The sequence below is a fragment of the Xiphias gladius genome, chromosome 20, assembly GCF_016859285.1.
Source record: "Xiphias gladius isolate SHS-SW01 ecotype Sanya breed wild chromosome 20, ASM1685928v1, whole genome shotgun sequence".
NCBI classification, from domain to species: domain Eukaryota; kingdom Metazoa; phylum Chordata; class Actinopteri; order Istiophoriformes; family Xiphiidae; genus Xiphias; species Xiphias gladius.
This window is the reverse complement of record NC_053419.1, coordinates 10,040,397-10,055,710: the sequence shown is the minus strand read 5'-3', so window position 1 is coordinate 10,055,710 and position 15,314 is coordinate 10,040,397. Positions and strand designations below refer to the sequence as shown.

The 15,314-nt window shown below is 39.5% G+C and overlaps 1 protein-coding gene across 2 annotated transcripts in view; it reads right to left on the bottom strand.

The window, feature by feature from the left end:
- mmp17a (matrix metallopeptidase 17a) overlaps positions 1-7,592 on the bottom strand; it is a 60,362-nt gene extending 52,770 nt beyond the window's left edge. Inside the window, exons 1-2 of one of the 2 annotated variants that reach the window (XM_040156653.1) lie at positions 7,511-7,592; positions 7,173-7,406 (exon numbers count right to left, since the gene is read on the bottom strand). In XM_040156653.1, coding sequence (XP_040012587.1) covers positions 7,173-7,292 — 120 coding nt within the window. In that variant the 5' untranslated portion in view covers positions 7,293-7,406; positions 7,511-7,592. Of the gene's footprint in view, positions 1-7,172 lie in introns of both variants that reach the window. The other variant, XM_040156652.1, reaches the window with a different exon arrangement.
- Positions 7,593-15,314: the final 7,722 nt, after the last annotated feature.

Below are 15,314 nucleotides of genomic sequence, written 5' to 3'. Positions count from 1 at the left end.
ATCATTGATGGATGGGTGGCTGGATGGATTGCAGTTGTTGTGTCGGAATACAAAAGAGGACTTTAAGAAATGTCGGCAAGAGATTAAAAATAAACAAACTGATGGAGCCAATTAGAGCAAACCCCTGTAACTGGGGCTTAGTTTAACAGGCATAAGTTTCAGTGGCTCCACTGAGGGAAAAAGCCCCCAAACCTTCTTTGAAGTTCCCCTCTCCGCGGGCAGTAGTGCGGCATGGCACCCAGCCAAAGCCCACAGACACAAGTATTGAATAAAGCTTTTCCAGTGTCTCTTGATAGTGTGGATAAAGGAGAAGGCTGTCAAGTTACACATGAATATACTGTATATTCAGACATACACACACGTGAAAGCTCTCAACTATCACAAAGTCAATCTTTATTTGTTAGTTTACAATCTATGTGTGTTTAGAATCAACGTTCTACTAGATCTGAGTACCATTTTTGTGTGACCAAACGTGTATTATATTACTATTAACCCAGTCACAGTTTAGGAAAGGTTTGAAGAGGGTTTTTTTTTTTTTTTTTTGGCAGTATGCTGATGGTGAGTTGGAAATGTGGAGATTTACAACTCTGAATGCAACGTGTCTTATTGCCCTTTTTAATGCATCATCTTCGAGAGATCACAACAAAAGGTCATTCATAATTATATGTTTTTCTGATAAAAACCCAGTTAATCAATATCACACGAAGATTGTTTTTAATCTCTGTGACCTTTAAGGGTATGCAAAATGTCACTCAAATCTACCCTACAGAAACCAGGGACAATATATATCATAAAATGGTATTATATCATTCGATTAATGTGTATGTTGCCTTAATAAGAATAATAACTATAACAATAGTTATTGTAGTAGTAATGTAAATAATAGTTAATACTACTACTAATAACAACAATGGTCTGCAGCTCAGACTACAAATTTTATTTTACAAGGGTATTAGAGATGGTATCTATCTTTGGAAGGAATACATACTGGACATGAGCATGTATATATAGATTGTCCTTGTATGGAGCTCATAAAAGTCCACACGAAAATGTGCTACTATAGTGATCCTTACAAAGAAGACAATGTCTCTGTAGTATTAGCTGATGAATGCTGGCAACTGGCATGTCTACAGTAAGTAGGCAAAGGCAAAAATACACACACATGCATGTATAGACTTGCATGTGTTTGACTCTATTTTTAAACTAAAACCTAGAAGAGCATGCCCTTATTCTTAACATTAACCCAACTGCAAGATTAAGCCTAGTCTGGATTGCAGTTCAAACAATCATATAAACTGCAAATCACACAATCATGACTTCCACTTGAAATTCTATAGACCGTCACTGGCTCATTATATTCACTCGATAAGAAGTTGAGTATCAGCACTGGACCAAAAAAAAAAAAGAAAAGAAAAAAAAAAGAAAAGAAAAAAATGTGGGTCTAATTGCCAGTGATAGTTGGATGGCGTAGCTTATCTCTGCCACCCACTCAATCTCTCTTGGACTTCCTCCCCCTCCAGTCTAATTCTCTTCATTTCACTTGGACCTTCAGAGAAATGGGATCATGAGCACACAACGGTCTTGAGGTTGACTGCAAAGATGATAAGCAATCATCCTGGCCATCGTCCGCTCCGCTCTGACTTGTTAAGAAATGACAAATGCTAATGAGATACAAACTATGAGATCACCAGTGTGACAGAGACGCACACACACACACATGCAATCATGCATAAACACATTTTATAGTGACACACGAACAAAAAGAAACTGACTTGCACACACACAAACCACATTTATTATAATTCTGCCAATTTCTGCAAACAATTTCAGCACAGCTTTGTTGTTGCTTTCGGGTTTTCTTGATCATGTTATTAAAGCCATGTATCGGCATCTCAGTTGGCAGAGCTATAGATTATTTTAGGCTTCAGTATGTGAGCCAGCACAACACCACAAAACCACTGTAATTAAGAGATTTAGTTGGTCCTTTGAATAGCAATGGGAAGCAAAACCTTGATCTGGTTGAAGACAAGGAGGAGGGGCGGGGCTCCTCGGGTTAAAATAGAAATGTCCACATGGAGTTGATTTGAGGTTTTCTATATGGGGAGCCCTGGAGTGGGTCTGCAAAAGTAATGAAATCGGTTCAAGCAAATGGAAAAATACTATCATGTGCGGCTCTGTTGTGGAAAACAGCACTCACTTGCCCACGATATTTAATCCATCACTGATATAAAATAAAAACAAAATAGATGGGGTATAACTACTGTGTTGTGACTACAAATGGCCTTTTCGACTTCCAAACTTTTCTCTTGAAATGAAAAGTAAATAAACTGATAATCATGCAGAGTTCTTGAAACATAGTGGTACTGTTCCACAAATCAGTCACAAATCATTTTACTATTACATAAAGTTACACGGCCGAGAAAGAATGAATTAGTTTATTCTGAAATGCACATGCCGTTCATGAACAAATTTTCCCAGAGAAGCAGTTTAGCCAGATTCAGTGGACCAGTACCAGACAGGGATTCACCACTTGATCATAGAGAAGACCAGAAACAGACGCAGTTGTAAATCCATGACATGCTACTTAAAATGTTCTTATTAACCACAAAGCTTTCCTGTCTGTAATATCAACTTTAAGTCAAGCATTCATCCAAATTGACATGGTGTTGTCACTGACTGAGAACCTCATGCTTAAGTGCTGCAGCTGCCACACATCAGTCCCACACAGCCGTGCTACATTGGCAGCCAATAAAGTGTCTTGGCCCTTAAGATCCTTGTTGAGTTAGCCTGTAAGGATATTATAAACTCTGACAATCTACTCAGAGACTTGCAAGTCCCTGGAGAACTTTTACACTTTGCAAAGCTGTGATGACAGATTTGATAGGAGAGGATTGAAGGACGTGTTAGTTTCCGTAGTATCTCCTTCTTCCTGAGAAGCTGAGAATGTGCTATACTGTGTATTATGTGCTGAAATGTCTCTTGTGCCCTATGTCAATCATTACACAATGATATATTCCATCCTACTGTGTAGTCGTCTTCCACTTGACACCGCTGGAATAAAGTGTCCTTGCCCTGGATATACAGTATGCCCAGCGATACAGTGCCACAGACAGAAAGGTCACACAGCTTAAATGGAAGTGAGACAGCGGTGCTAGATGTACCTGAATAGTCCAGTATGACAGTGCAGTGAGTAAAAATATTTGTTAATTTGTGTTCTTGTGCACTCTGCTTTTACAGCTGCTGAGGACAATTAAGCAAAAACTATCTTAAAGGTAGGACATCCAAAAGCGAAATGTCTCCCTGAACCATTATGCTGATACATTTGAGAAGAACTGTTCTAAAGTATCCTCTTCTTTTTCATTCCGCATTTTGTTCTTTTCTTGACCCTGTCTGGCTCATTACTTACAGTATTTCAGTGCAACAATCCCTCCATCATACTTTCGCTCCACTTTCTCTGCTTCCAGTTTTCTGTTAGAGCCCCCTCTATCCCTGAGCCTCTGGGTGCAATCAGAAGAAACATGATGCACTGGTAGAAGAAAGCCTGCCATCTGAACTGGAAGAGGAAAATTGAAGGAAGGAGACTGAAAGACTGAGGGGACAGAATAAAACACTGGTAAAATGTGCACTCATGACAGGCAAGAGGGAGCTAATGACGGGTGGTGGTAGCGGAGCTGGGCAGGCTAGTTACATGAGAACTCAGTATTATGAGGTCTAGCAAGGAGGGGGAGTGGTGGAAGTAGGTGGAGGAGGGTGGCGTCTACCAGGCATTTTTTTTTCTCTTCTATTCAGTGAACACAAGACCAGATGGTATTTTCATTGAAGAAATTATAAAGTAAAATTAGAATTAGAAGCAGACTGGCAGGGTGTGATTGTCCCATTAGGCATACACTACTCACTCATTTGGTTTTATTCCTTACAAGATGTAAAACATGACAAATTTAATTTTCCACACTGAAAAAGATTAAATCCTACATAGACATTCTTCAAGGTCACTTTCTACAAGATTAAATAGTAATTAAGGTACTTTTACCAGATCTGGACACCTAACTCTATCTTACAACAGCTGCTAAAGCAAGTACAGTACTGCTTCGCAGGGCAGATAGTCCCATGAGGGGCTCAGTCGTTCTGTACTAACGCAGAAAACAGCCACCAGGAATAAAATGATACAATGAGCACAAAACAAAGTGCAGATTACGCTGTAGCTGTTACATAGCAGTTCCCGCAAATGCTTCAATTGCGAACTGGTGGGCTAGATAACAGCAAAGCTGAAAACTGGATGCCTCAGAGCTGTGCATAAGTTTGTGGTTCAGTTAATTACAGTCACAGTGTACAGTAGTTACAAAACAGACAGATGCATTCAGAGCTCGAGCTTGACTAAAAGCCAAGTGATGCAGCACAGTGGCTCTGAAGTGTAATGGACTGAGGAGCAGCAGAGCTGGAGATCAGGACACGGTTCTGTGGGTAGATGGCTGTTTTTGTGTATCAAGTCCCAAATGTAAAGTAGTTATGAACACAACTGGGCTGAGATGGGAGAACCCTCTAAAACCCTCAATAAACCAATTATTCACCTGCTATCAACAGCTGAGAGCAATGTCATCAATGCAAGAGAAGTCTTATTTGAAAGTCAATCAGCCAAACACAGGGGAGGAGGGTGCTCCTCTGTCTGTCTGCCTGTCCACCTTCCTCTGTCATCCTTATGTATACCGCTTCCACACCAAACCAACATCCTGATTATCATTATAATTATCACCATTAGTTGCAGCCCTGCTTCTAACCATCGAATTCCATTCTTCTCAACTGCAAAGATGCTGAGACAAAATCGGCCCCGATTAGTAGGTCAAAAGATAGGCAGATATTAAGGTTAAAACCAGGCTAAATTTAACTGAAACGTATTTAAAATAAACCCAGATAGCATTTACAAATTTGTAATTTTTCTACGTCAAACCAAGAATAAAAATCTGCTACATTTAAACCCACATTAAACAATAATTTGGAGTCAACCTTTGGATTAACACAGGATCAAATGATTTCCAGTAAGAAAGGTTTACTTGTGCTGCCAATCCCACTGAGAATAAGGATTCAGCTCTCTGCAGTTTTAAGCCGCTTTCAGCCTATTGTTTTGGTTTTGGTTTGTAGGTTCATGAAAAAAAAAAAAAAACTGTGGGAAGCTGCTCCCAATACAGGAGCTCATACAAACCAGTTGTACAGCAAGAAATGGTGGAGAATTGAAGTAAACACATAGCTGATGAGGAGAGTCGAATGTCTAGCAAGCAATGAACCCAGATAGTTTTCTCAATAGTTGTTGATCCGAACCAGAAATAAAACACCAATGGATTTTGCACTTGAGATTGGATAGGTGGTGAGAAACAGAACTCCACTGATGCCCACATTGCTCTGTTTCTGCTGCATTTGTAAGATGCCAAGTGTTTGCTCACACACTCAAACAGAGCTTGATGAGGGATGATATAGTATCAAGGCAGCTTTAAGGATTGCCAGACCAAACACTAGATCATCCCCATCTATCCACCCAACAAGATGAATCAATGTAAAAACAAGATTAAAACAACCAATTTTAATGATGAGAAAATGCAACAACCACATTTAGCAGTGGTGTATAAAGATCTATAGCTGTGGATCTGTGTCTGAATGATGATAACCTTGTATTTTAACAGTAATATAATAATCCTTTTACTAAGACAATTAATCTGTGGCACCATCTCCCCAGAGATGTGTCCTTCCACCTTGTCTTCTTCTACACATGTATGTCTGCACATCCTAACCACTACCTGGTGACTTTTGTAGATGACTCAGTGCTCCTCTCTTTGCACCCAAAAGCCCTGCACAGTACCATGTAACTGTCCTCAATGAATTGAGGGACAATCCATTACTGCAGCTAAGACCAAGGAGATGAGTAGTTGTCTCAAGACAGCACACATCGACGCGCAGACAAAGGAGCTGGACCAGCAATAGAAATACCTCAGCAATGTCTTTGGTAACAGAGTTAATCTTCATGCCTAAGTATCAAAAAAATAAAGAAAAGGCAGCAAATTACAAACAGAGAGAGAGATGCAAGGACACAGAAGTATGAAGAGCAGCAGTGTAGCATGAATCTATTAATGCTTTGAAGAGTGAATGTCACAGATGCACCTAGATAATAATTGTGAAGAAAAACTGCAAGCAAATGAGGAATTTATGTTGACACCATAGCCATTAATGTAAACAGTCAATCAGTCTCTAGAGTTACTAATTAGCAGCTTCTTATTTTATCTGCAGATGCTCTGCTCATTAAAGCCGAAGTATATACTGGGTCTAACCTATTGATGAAATTATATAATAGCCTCAGTTTGCTCAGATGCAGTTCATTGGGTGGGTTAGGGTGATTCTAGCTTGTTTAAAACTACCATAAAGCATCCTCACACAACACAAATTAGGTGAATACTCAATTCAACTTATTAATTTGCTCCCTATTTTGAGAATTAAAAACTAACAAATTCGCAGCTCTCACCCTCTATGTGCTCAGATCTAGTCATTCTAAATGTCCGAAATTGCCTGTTTAATTGTTTCATCGGGATGTGCTGCTACACCACATCTGATTTTAAAGCAACCTTAGTTTAAACCCAGTTATTGTTTAAACTTGTGAACAGAGGACATATTGGAGCAGTCTTTTACAGGCATGACTGAGAAAAGGAAATAGCCAATAAGGGCTTATGGCTTGGTTTGGCACTGTGCTGGAAGTGAGCCTCGTTTGCCATTCATCAGTGCAGCATACTGTATAGTCCATGTCAGCATGCTGTGGAGGGGGGTCGATATTCCGCTTACATTTATTTATTGCAAGCCAGTACAGGCATCCTGATTCCTGCCTTGGAGAACACCCCCCCTCTTTTTTTTAATTTTCCATCACATACAGTCTGCAGGCAACGCCAAGCTTACCCGTGCACTGGACTGCTGCGAGGTGTTAAAATTCAAGTCAAGTATGGATGAGGACAGCGTTTGCCTCCTACGTTCAAAAGTAGGGTAAACTGCGCGTGCTGATAGAGGGGGTATGGTCCAGAAAGACATCAATATGTCCAGTTGTAATATCAAGTGGAAAAACTTTCCACCCACCAAGTTCAAAAGTGATATTAAGTAGCAAAACGCCCCCCCTTCCCATTTAGAAACGGTAGAAAACTTACCACCCCAGTGTCCAGCTGCTCGGTAGACAGCGAAGGAGCCGCTCCAGTCACAGGTAAAAGCCACGACGTCGGCACCAGCAGCAGCAGCAGCAGCAGCATCTCCGGAGAAATATTCCTCATCCACTCGCGAAGAACTCGAGAAATCCTGATGCCCTATGACAGGCTGGTCCTGCAGGGCTCAGACGCCGACCCCGACGGCCGCATCCACGGGGTAAATCACACACGCCGACGCGCCTGTAAAATGTGCCCGAGTAAGTCTACCTCACTGTTGAGCGCAAACACATAAAACACATTAAAACCGGTGGCGGAAGGGACGAATTCACAAGTTTGTCTCCCACTTGTAACTATCGCCTGAGTGGTCATAGGTATCAAGTCCATCAGAGGTGGTGTCCCTGCAGCAAGCGGCGCGAGCTCCCCTCCTGATTGAGCACTGGCGAATGAAAGCAGCTGCGTGTGGTTTTGTCCCGAGCAGCAGCAGAGACCGCGCGACGACGCACACACACTGTGAGAGTGGATGAGTATTTGGCCCGAAGGATTCAGGAAAGGGAGGGAGGACGGACGGACGGAGGGAGGGAGGAGGGGAGTTCAGCGCCATTGTCAGCCCACTTGGACACTTTTGAATTCATGACGCGCGTCGTGCGTAATTTGCGAGTCTCTGGGGTTAAGACCAAAGACATAAAGTATAATTCGACAGCGTTGCTCTGTTATCGTTATGTGAGAAATAAGTCAGCGTTAAGTGGGCATGACTTGGGGGGGATCCAGTTTTCAACTAGTAGCCTTTATAAAAAGAGGAGTAACAAGAATTAATCTGAATCACTGAATCTTTGTCTAAAACTGCTCGGTGCAGGCTAGTTGTTTGCCTCTGTTTTGTGTAGACGTAAATCTAACAGTTAACCTGATCATAACCCTGATGCTGATTATCATTATCATCCTCACTTCCGCCTCTCTTGTTTTGGTGGTTCTGGTACTAGTGGGGTCCAAATATGTGAGCCAATTATTATTTGCCAGATTATACACTTAGGGGCCCTGGGGCAAAAATGGGCTGATGGCCCACGACCTTCTCTTTGTGCATTGTAAATGCATTCTTTGGCTTTCAAGTAAACAAAGAAATTAAGGATTATGCATCATGTGAGCAAAATATAAACACAATAGCCAAATGAAGGTAGTACGATGGCTGGTCCACCACTTTGGTCCACACTGAAATATCTCAACAACTACCAGATGGATTCCCATGAAATTTTGTAAAGACATTAAATCATACTAACTTTGGAATCCCCAGACTTTTCCTCTTACTCCACCATGAGGTTGACACGACTTGTGGTTTGGACAGATTGCAATAAGATCTGGTGCACACATCTGTTAAACACTCAGCATGAACTGTAGAGACTTTGGTAATCCTCTGACTTTTCATGTAGCACCATCAGCAGTTTGTTCAATACTTTGGCTTATGACCACATGCCAGCAAAACTCAGAACATTCTCTCAGCTGTTCTTTGTATCTTGTGCTACATGGCAAATGTTGGCTGTAAGCATGTTAACATGCTAAACTATGCTGGTGAACATAGAGAACATTATACCTGCTTAACATTAGCATGTTAACTTTGGCTGTGTGAGCATAGGGTGGCTGTGGCTCAGGAGGTAGACTTCCGCTAATCACAGGGTTGGTGCTTCAATCCCCAGCTCCTCCTGTCCAGATGCCAAAAGTTTCCTTGGTCTGGATGCTGAAACCCAAATTTCTCCCGATGGTCAAGACAACACCTTGCTGCCATTGGTGTGTTTGTGTGAATGGGTGAACGAGAGGCAAGTTGTAACGTTCTTCAGATAAAAGGTTTAAGTAAATGCAGCCATATGCCATTATGTTAGCGTGATCACATGAGCTTTTGAGTCCATGCACCACTTTGCCTAAGTGCATCCTCACAGTTCCACTAGTCTGGCTGTGGACACTTAGTCTAGTTGACACTGGGCTCTTCTACAAGACCTCAAGATTAGGTAATAATATAGGATCCAGGTTAAAAGGCCTTTTTCATCACAAATTTAAAATTATTCAAATTACCACTAGTCATATACACAGTACACTTGGGACTTTTGAGGAGCCCTCTGTGTCCCGAGTCCTGGGACAATTGCCTGTTTTGACAGGTCGGTATGCTTAAATTTCACAGTGTTTTTTCATATTCTCAGTGTTCCCTATTATTCATTGTAATTTGCCCACACGACGCTTCTGCAAAATGCAGCTGCGACGAAGCTCTAATATCAAAGAGGGTATTCAATCTAAAACCACAATCATGTAAAATCTTCACATTGCCGTTGGTATGAACTGAAATTAAAGTAAATGAATCAACCTTGAGGTTTAAGTGGCCCTTATTCAGAGACATATTCAATTCTACTGGCATTATTTTTATACTGCAGAACGCCGCCACCACAAATATGTATAGCAAAAGTCGTTAATTATTACATTTTCCTGTATGTGATTTTTAAACAGAGCATTCTTACTACACCATTTAGGCACTACATTACAACCAGAAACTGGTTTTAATGTTGGGGCTTGTCGGTGTATGTGAGGAAGTGTGTCTTTAATAATTGTCTGATAAGGTTTATATTTTGCCCGGGTCCAAGCTGAGACAGAGTGTTAAGAGTAACAGCTAGAAAGGACAGAGAAATAGCAATGGGAAGGGATGAAGAAAGAAGGAGTAAGTCATTTTTCAGCCTTGAAACTCTGAATGCAGGCTCCAGTGAACTGACAGTCTCGGCTGCTCTTTCACTGCATCGCCAGCGAGAAATCTCAAACTAAATCGCAACAAAAGGTCATTCAATTATTTTCCTCCAAACCTCATGCAGTTAATCAACGTCATGTATCCTTTATCATCTTTGGGCCCTTTAGGAACATGTAAAGATGTCATTCAAAACCATTTTAAGGAAAGCAGTGACATATATTGCTACTACTACTAATTATACTATACTAATAATACAAACTTTCAACTAAAATATGGGCAGTGAGGATTTAAAGTTAAATTTCACTCAATTATATATACAAATCAGCAGAAGCTAGGTCACTGAACTAAAGAAACTGCATATGTCTCTGAAATGCAAAGATGTTTTATTTTGTACTCATTACACTTCTATTTTCACCATATTTGAGAAAACATCAGAGGAAAGCACAAAACTATTTGCTGAGCTGCAGAGATAATTATGACATGAAACAGTGGTATCATCCCGCTCCTTATGAGAAAAGACTAATGTACTTATTTATTTCCTTTGGGCTGCACAATATTGAAATCCACCTGGTAACGACAGAAGAGACTGTAATGACTAACAATCACTAAGAGCTGAATGTCCCTGTAGCATATTAACCGTTCAATAGATTGACTCGTCGTTGATGAGACAATAAAAGAAAGATTTTGAATACATTTAAATAAAAATCTGAACTGAATGAACTGTTTGTCTTGAATTCCCTATGCTCTCCTTCTCGATGAAAATGGAAACACATGCACAAATAGACATACTTCCATTTCTTAGTAGGATTCATTACAGCAGTCGTTCATCGCTGGTCCAGAGGGGAAAGACATCAGAAATATGTTTTTTGCTCTGCAGCATTAAGTCCTGCTGTCTTAGTGCTGAAGGTTTAAATCTTCTCAGCTTTACTTCTTCCAGAAGTTGGACTTGTCGTAGCCACAACATGACTATAATGGTAGCAGTTGAATATTGTGTCTCACAGCATGTTTTCTGGCAAAATGAAGCTTCAGTCATTCAGTTTTAATATTAACAGAAGGTTAAAACACCCATTTAGTCATCTCAGTCTGCTGTGCACATTTTACCTGACGTGTTTTAACATCTTCACTCTATTTCTCAAAGAAATTTAGCTCATTTTCTTTGTTCTGATCGTAGCATTATAAGAAAAGCCATTGCCCAGTGGACTAAAGTTTCACTGGGCAATGGTGAAAGACGTGGACTGAATTGAGTTTGTCGGTTGCTATTGCAATACATGCAGTTTAATATTTGTTGTAGTATATGATGCCAAGTTGGCTACGGATCTCTTTCATTGCTGAGGATAAAATCCTGAGGATAAATGAATCTAATTGAATCTTGTTGAATATCTTTCTATACCATCGAATCATGTCATGAAGTATCACAGAGGAGTGATGTGAAAGTTTTTGTGTTGGTTAGTGGGATGTTGTTTGAAATGGAGACAGTGTTTTATAATTGCTAATAACAGAATGCCTGATGCATTCTTATGTCAAAACAACCTCTTTCCCCTTTATTCATGGTGCTTTAGGTTATTGTGTGTGCTTGTGTTTATTCTGAATACTGAAGAACACCCTGTAAAATATGAATGCAGCCTCTGAATAGGGATGTCTGAACACATCGTCATAGTAAAGTTAATAGGCAAACAGATAAAGCTCCATATTATATGTGCTCTGCACTTTGAGGATGAGTGTAAGATTAATGTGGAAGGTTTCTGCATTCAAAATGCATTCCCATGAACAACATACTGTATATACAGCAAATACACTCTCTAAGGTCTTGCAGCATTTGCACAGCCTGTAGCAAAACATTTATTTATTAGAAATACAGTATGCAAAACCAACATACAGTATGTAATTTGCTACAGTACATTATTATAAATAATAATCTACATGGCAGACCATCTCTCTACATAACTATAATCCACCTGATTATGTTGGAAATCCTGTTTGACCAAGAGAGACATGGAAATTGGCATCTGTCTACATTTACTTCCACATGCTCGCCATTTTATTGAAAAAAGATGAAAATCCACAATGTTTTTTTTCATAGCAGAGAATGTAGTGTCTGTTTAAAGTGCCAGATCCAAAACCAATTTATACTCTGAAATCTTAAATCCATCTAAGTACTGTCCATTTGTCACATTATTGTTCTCATTCTGAGCAGCTTCTGCTGGTCTGTTCATGTCCAGTCTGTTGAAGCAGTGATGAGCAAAAAGAAAGATAATGCCCTTTTTCTGACTCTTGAACTCTTGTGAAATTTAGTATACCATTTTATTTCCCCTTACAACACCATGCTTAAATAGTATACAAACCTAAGTTGGTTAAATGCAAATACTCACCCATGGGAAGTTTGAATTCAGTAAACTGTATTTAGCATGCCTGAGCAAGAGTTTGAGCTTCACTGTAAAAAATGTTTCCACTAACATTTTTTCAGTTTTGAGGACTTTATCAATATTGTCAATATCATTCTGGACAGTAAAATCAATCATGGTAATGGATGAGTTGTAATTATTCAATCTTACATGGTTTATGTGTGTGTGTCACGGCTCAAATGCATCCTTCCCCTTCCACATCTCTCTCTCCTTCCCCTCAAAGGTTCCTTTTGCTCAATCTTACTGTCACAGACTCACAGACTTTGATGTACAGTTCTCGTAAGTCACGAGAGCTCGGGGCCGCCCCGCCATAAAATCTGTTGTGGAAACGCATGCCGGCTCTCCCGCAGACTTTCTCGGGCCTTTGCGCACACACTTTCTGTGGGTAAACTTTGCTTGAGGACATCATCCATAATTCATGCGATTGTTTTTTTTTAAAATTGGGATGGCAGAAGAAGCCCAAAAACAAATAAACTTAAAGAAAACAGACAGAGGGTGCAAGAAGTTTAGGCCTGCGTGTAAACATATCGACGACATATGTCGTTTGCCAGCGGTTAGTTGTTAGTCCTGTGTGATGACATTTGTAGCCACGCTAGTGGTGGCCCAGGCAGAAATATCCATGAAAATTTTGCCATGAAATTTTATACAGATATCCATGATCCTAAGATAACGAACCCTACTCACTTTCATTTACTGTCTTCATCAGCACAAGATTCTAATTTTTCCAATACTTCGACCAAAACCAAATATCTGCATAAATTCCCATCAGCCTCAGCTATGCTTTGTGCAAATGCTAGTATGTTAACACATTAAACTAAAATGGTGAACATGGTAAACATTATAGCTGCTAAACACCAACATGTTAACCATGTCATTGTGAGCATGTTAGCATGCTGATATTAGCATTTAGCTCAGAGAAGCACTGTGCCCTAAGCACAGCCTCATAGATCCACTAGCATGTCTTTTTAAATTCCAAGTATATTTTCGTATGATCCACCAACGTCATACTTTGTTTGTCAAGAAAGACAAAACAAATGCTAAAATTATTGGCGCTATATATGAAATATTGTCCCCAGATCTTATAAAGTTCATTTCTGGTCAACATAAAAGTGACATCAGGTTTCAGTTCTTCTGGTTCTCACATTTGGGGACACATTTGTGAAAATAATTAGATTTTCTTATGTCTCAGAAAACAGAGAACAGTGTATTGTTTAATTCACCCCAAAGTCCATTTGTTCTCTTCTCTTCAGTCTTCAGCAGTCTGTGAAAACTTCTGCTTGAATTCTTTTTGAATATGCTCTAAAACATCTCTTTTCCATTTGGCCAGTGTTTGGCTTGTTTTTTTCTATATAAATGAATAGTGGCTGATTCTGACTGTTGTGTGTTTGCCACTCAGGAGGGCGACTACCCTCTAAACTGATCCCTGCTCACAAGCACTTCTCTACAGTTACACCCACAGCTGTGGGAGCCACTCCTCTTTGAAGGGGAGGGGTATAAATAGACAACCTGTGGGACACACACACTCCACCATAAACAGGAAACAGTCATCATGCATGTTGATAGACTTCCTGCTGTGTCTTACTATGTGTTGCATGTAAGCCAAGTGAATTTAGTTTTAATTTTAATATTTTAAGTTTTAAAAGTTTTAACTTCACTGCCGCCATGAAAAAAATACAATGCACTGAATCAAAGGTTCATGTCATGACCAAAATAATGGCTGACAATGGGTAAGATGGAGTTTAAATTCATAGCATGTTTCCTCCTTTTGCCTGCACATTCCCTTTAATTCAGGTTGCAAGTCAGGACCAGTGCACACTCACTGTCCTAGGGTTTAATAGTTTGCTTCCACTCGCTACAATTTCCACAAGGACCCTGGCTTTTCCATGCATTTGAGCATTTCAGTAGTGTACAGTAACTAAATACAGTTACTCAAGTACAGTTTTTAAGTGACTGTATTTTACTGGAAAATTGAAATAATGTACTTGAATTCTTTTTTGGGTAATTTTAATCCTTTTTTTTTTTTTTTTTTTTACCATTCCTGCTAACTCTTCTGTTTTTCCAAAGTTATGAGAACGAGATTCGTCATAGTAATTTGAAATAAAGGTTTTGGTTGTGGTCGTGGGCTCACTGCCACTTGACACTTGTTATCAAGAGGACGGTGATGATACTGAACTTAAGACAGGCTCTTATAATATTACTTTAGTTTTGCTAAATGCAGAGGCTTTATGTTTTTTTTCCCCCACCTTTGCCGTATACTTGCTGCATCTCCAATCCTCCTGATCTCTGTGCTCTCTGCACTAATCCTGTTTTCTACTCAGTGTGTGTCACAGCCAGTGGTCGAAGAAGCACTCATATCACAAGTAAAAGCAGCACTAACACTAACTACTTTTACTTACCAGTATAAGTCTGGCATTCAAAATTTTACTTAAGTATGAGTAAAAAAGTTTCATCAGCAAAGTTTACCTTAAGTATCAACAGTAAAAGTACTCATTGGGCAAAATTCCCCCTTTCAGGGGATTATATTATTATATAATGTATACTGTATGTTATTACTAATGAATTAGTACATAAGCAACAATTTAATGTCTGGTTAAGGTGCAGCGAAGTAAAACTTTATAAATGTTGGGCAGTTTAATCTATAACATTTTATCATATTTGAGCTTATAAGATGATAGTGTTTTTTATATAAAGTCTAAATATGAAAAGTAACCAGTAACTCCAGCTGTCAAATAAATGCAGTGGAGTGAAATTTATAACATTTCAATCTGAACTGTAGCGGAGTATAAGTACAAAGCAGTTTAAAATTGAAATATTCTAGCTGAAGAACCTCACCACTGTACTACTTGAGTAAATGTACTCAGTTACTTTCTATTACTGGTGACAGTAGGGAATTGATCAGTATTTTTTTTTTCGCAAGGAGGATTGTTGTCAGCAGTGTGAGAGATGATACAACTGTCACGAAACGCTGATTTAAATGCTAAGAAATACTTTTACTATCATAATGTAATTTTATTCTAATGTGATTTTGAC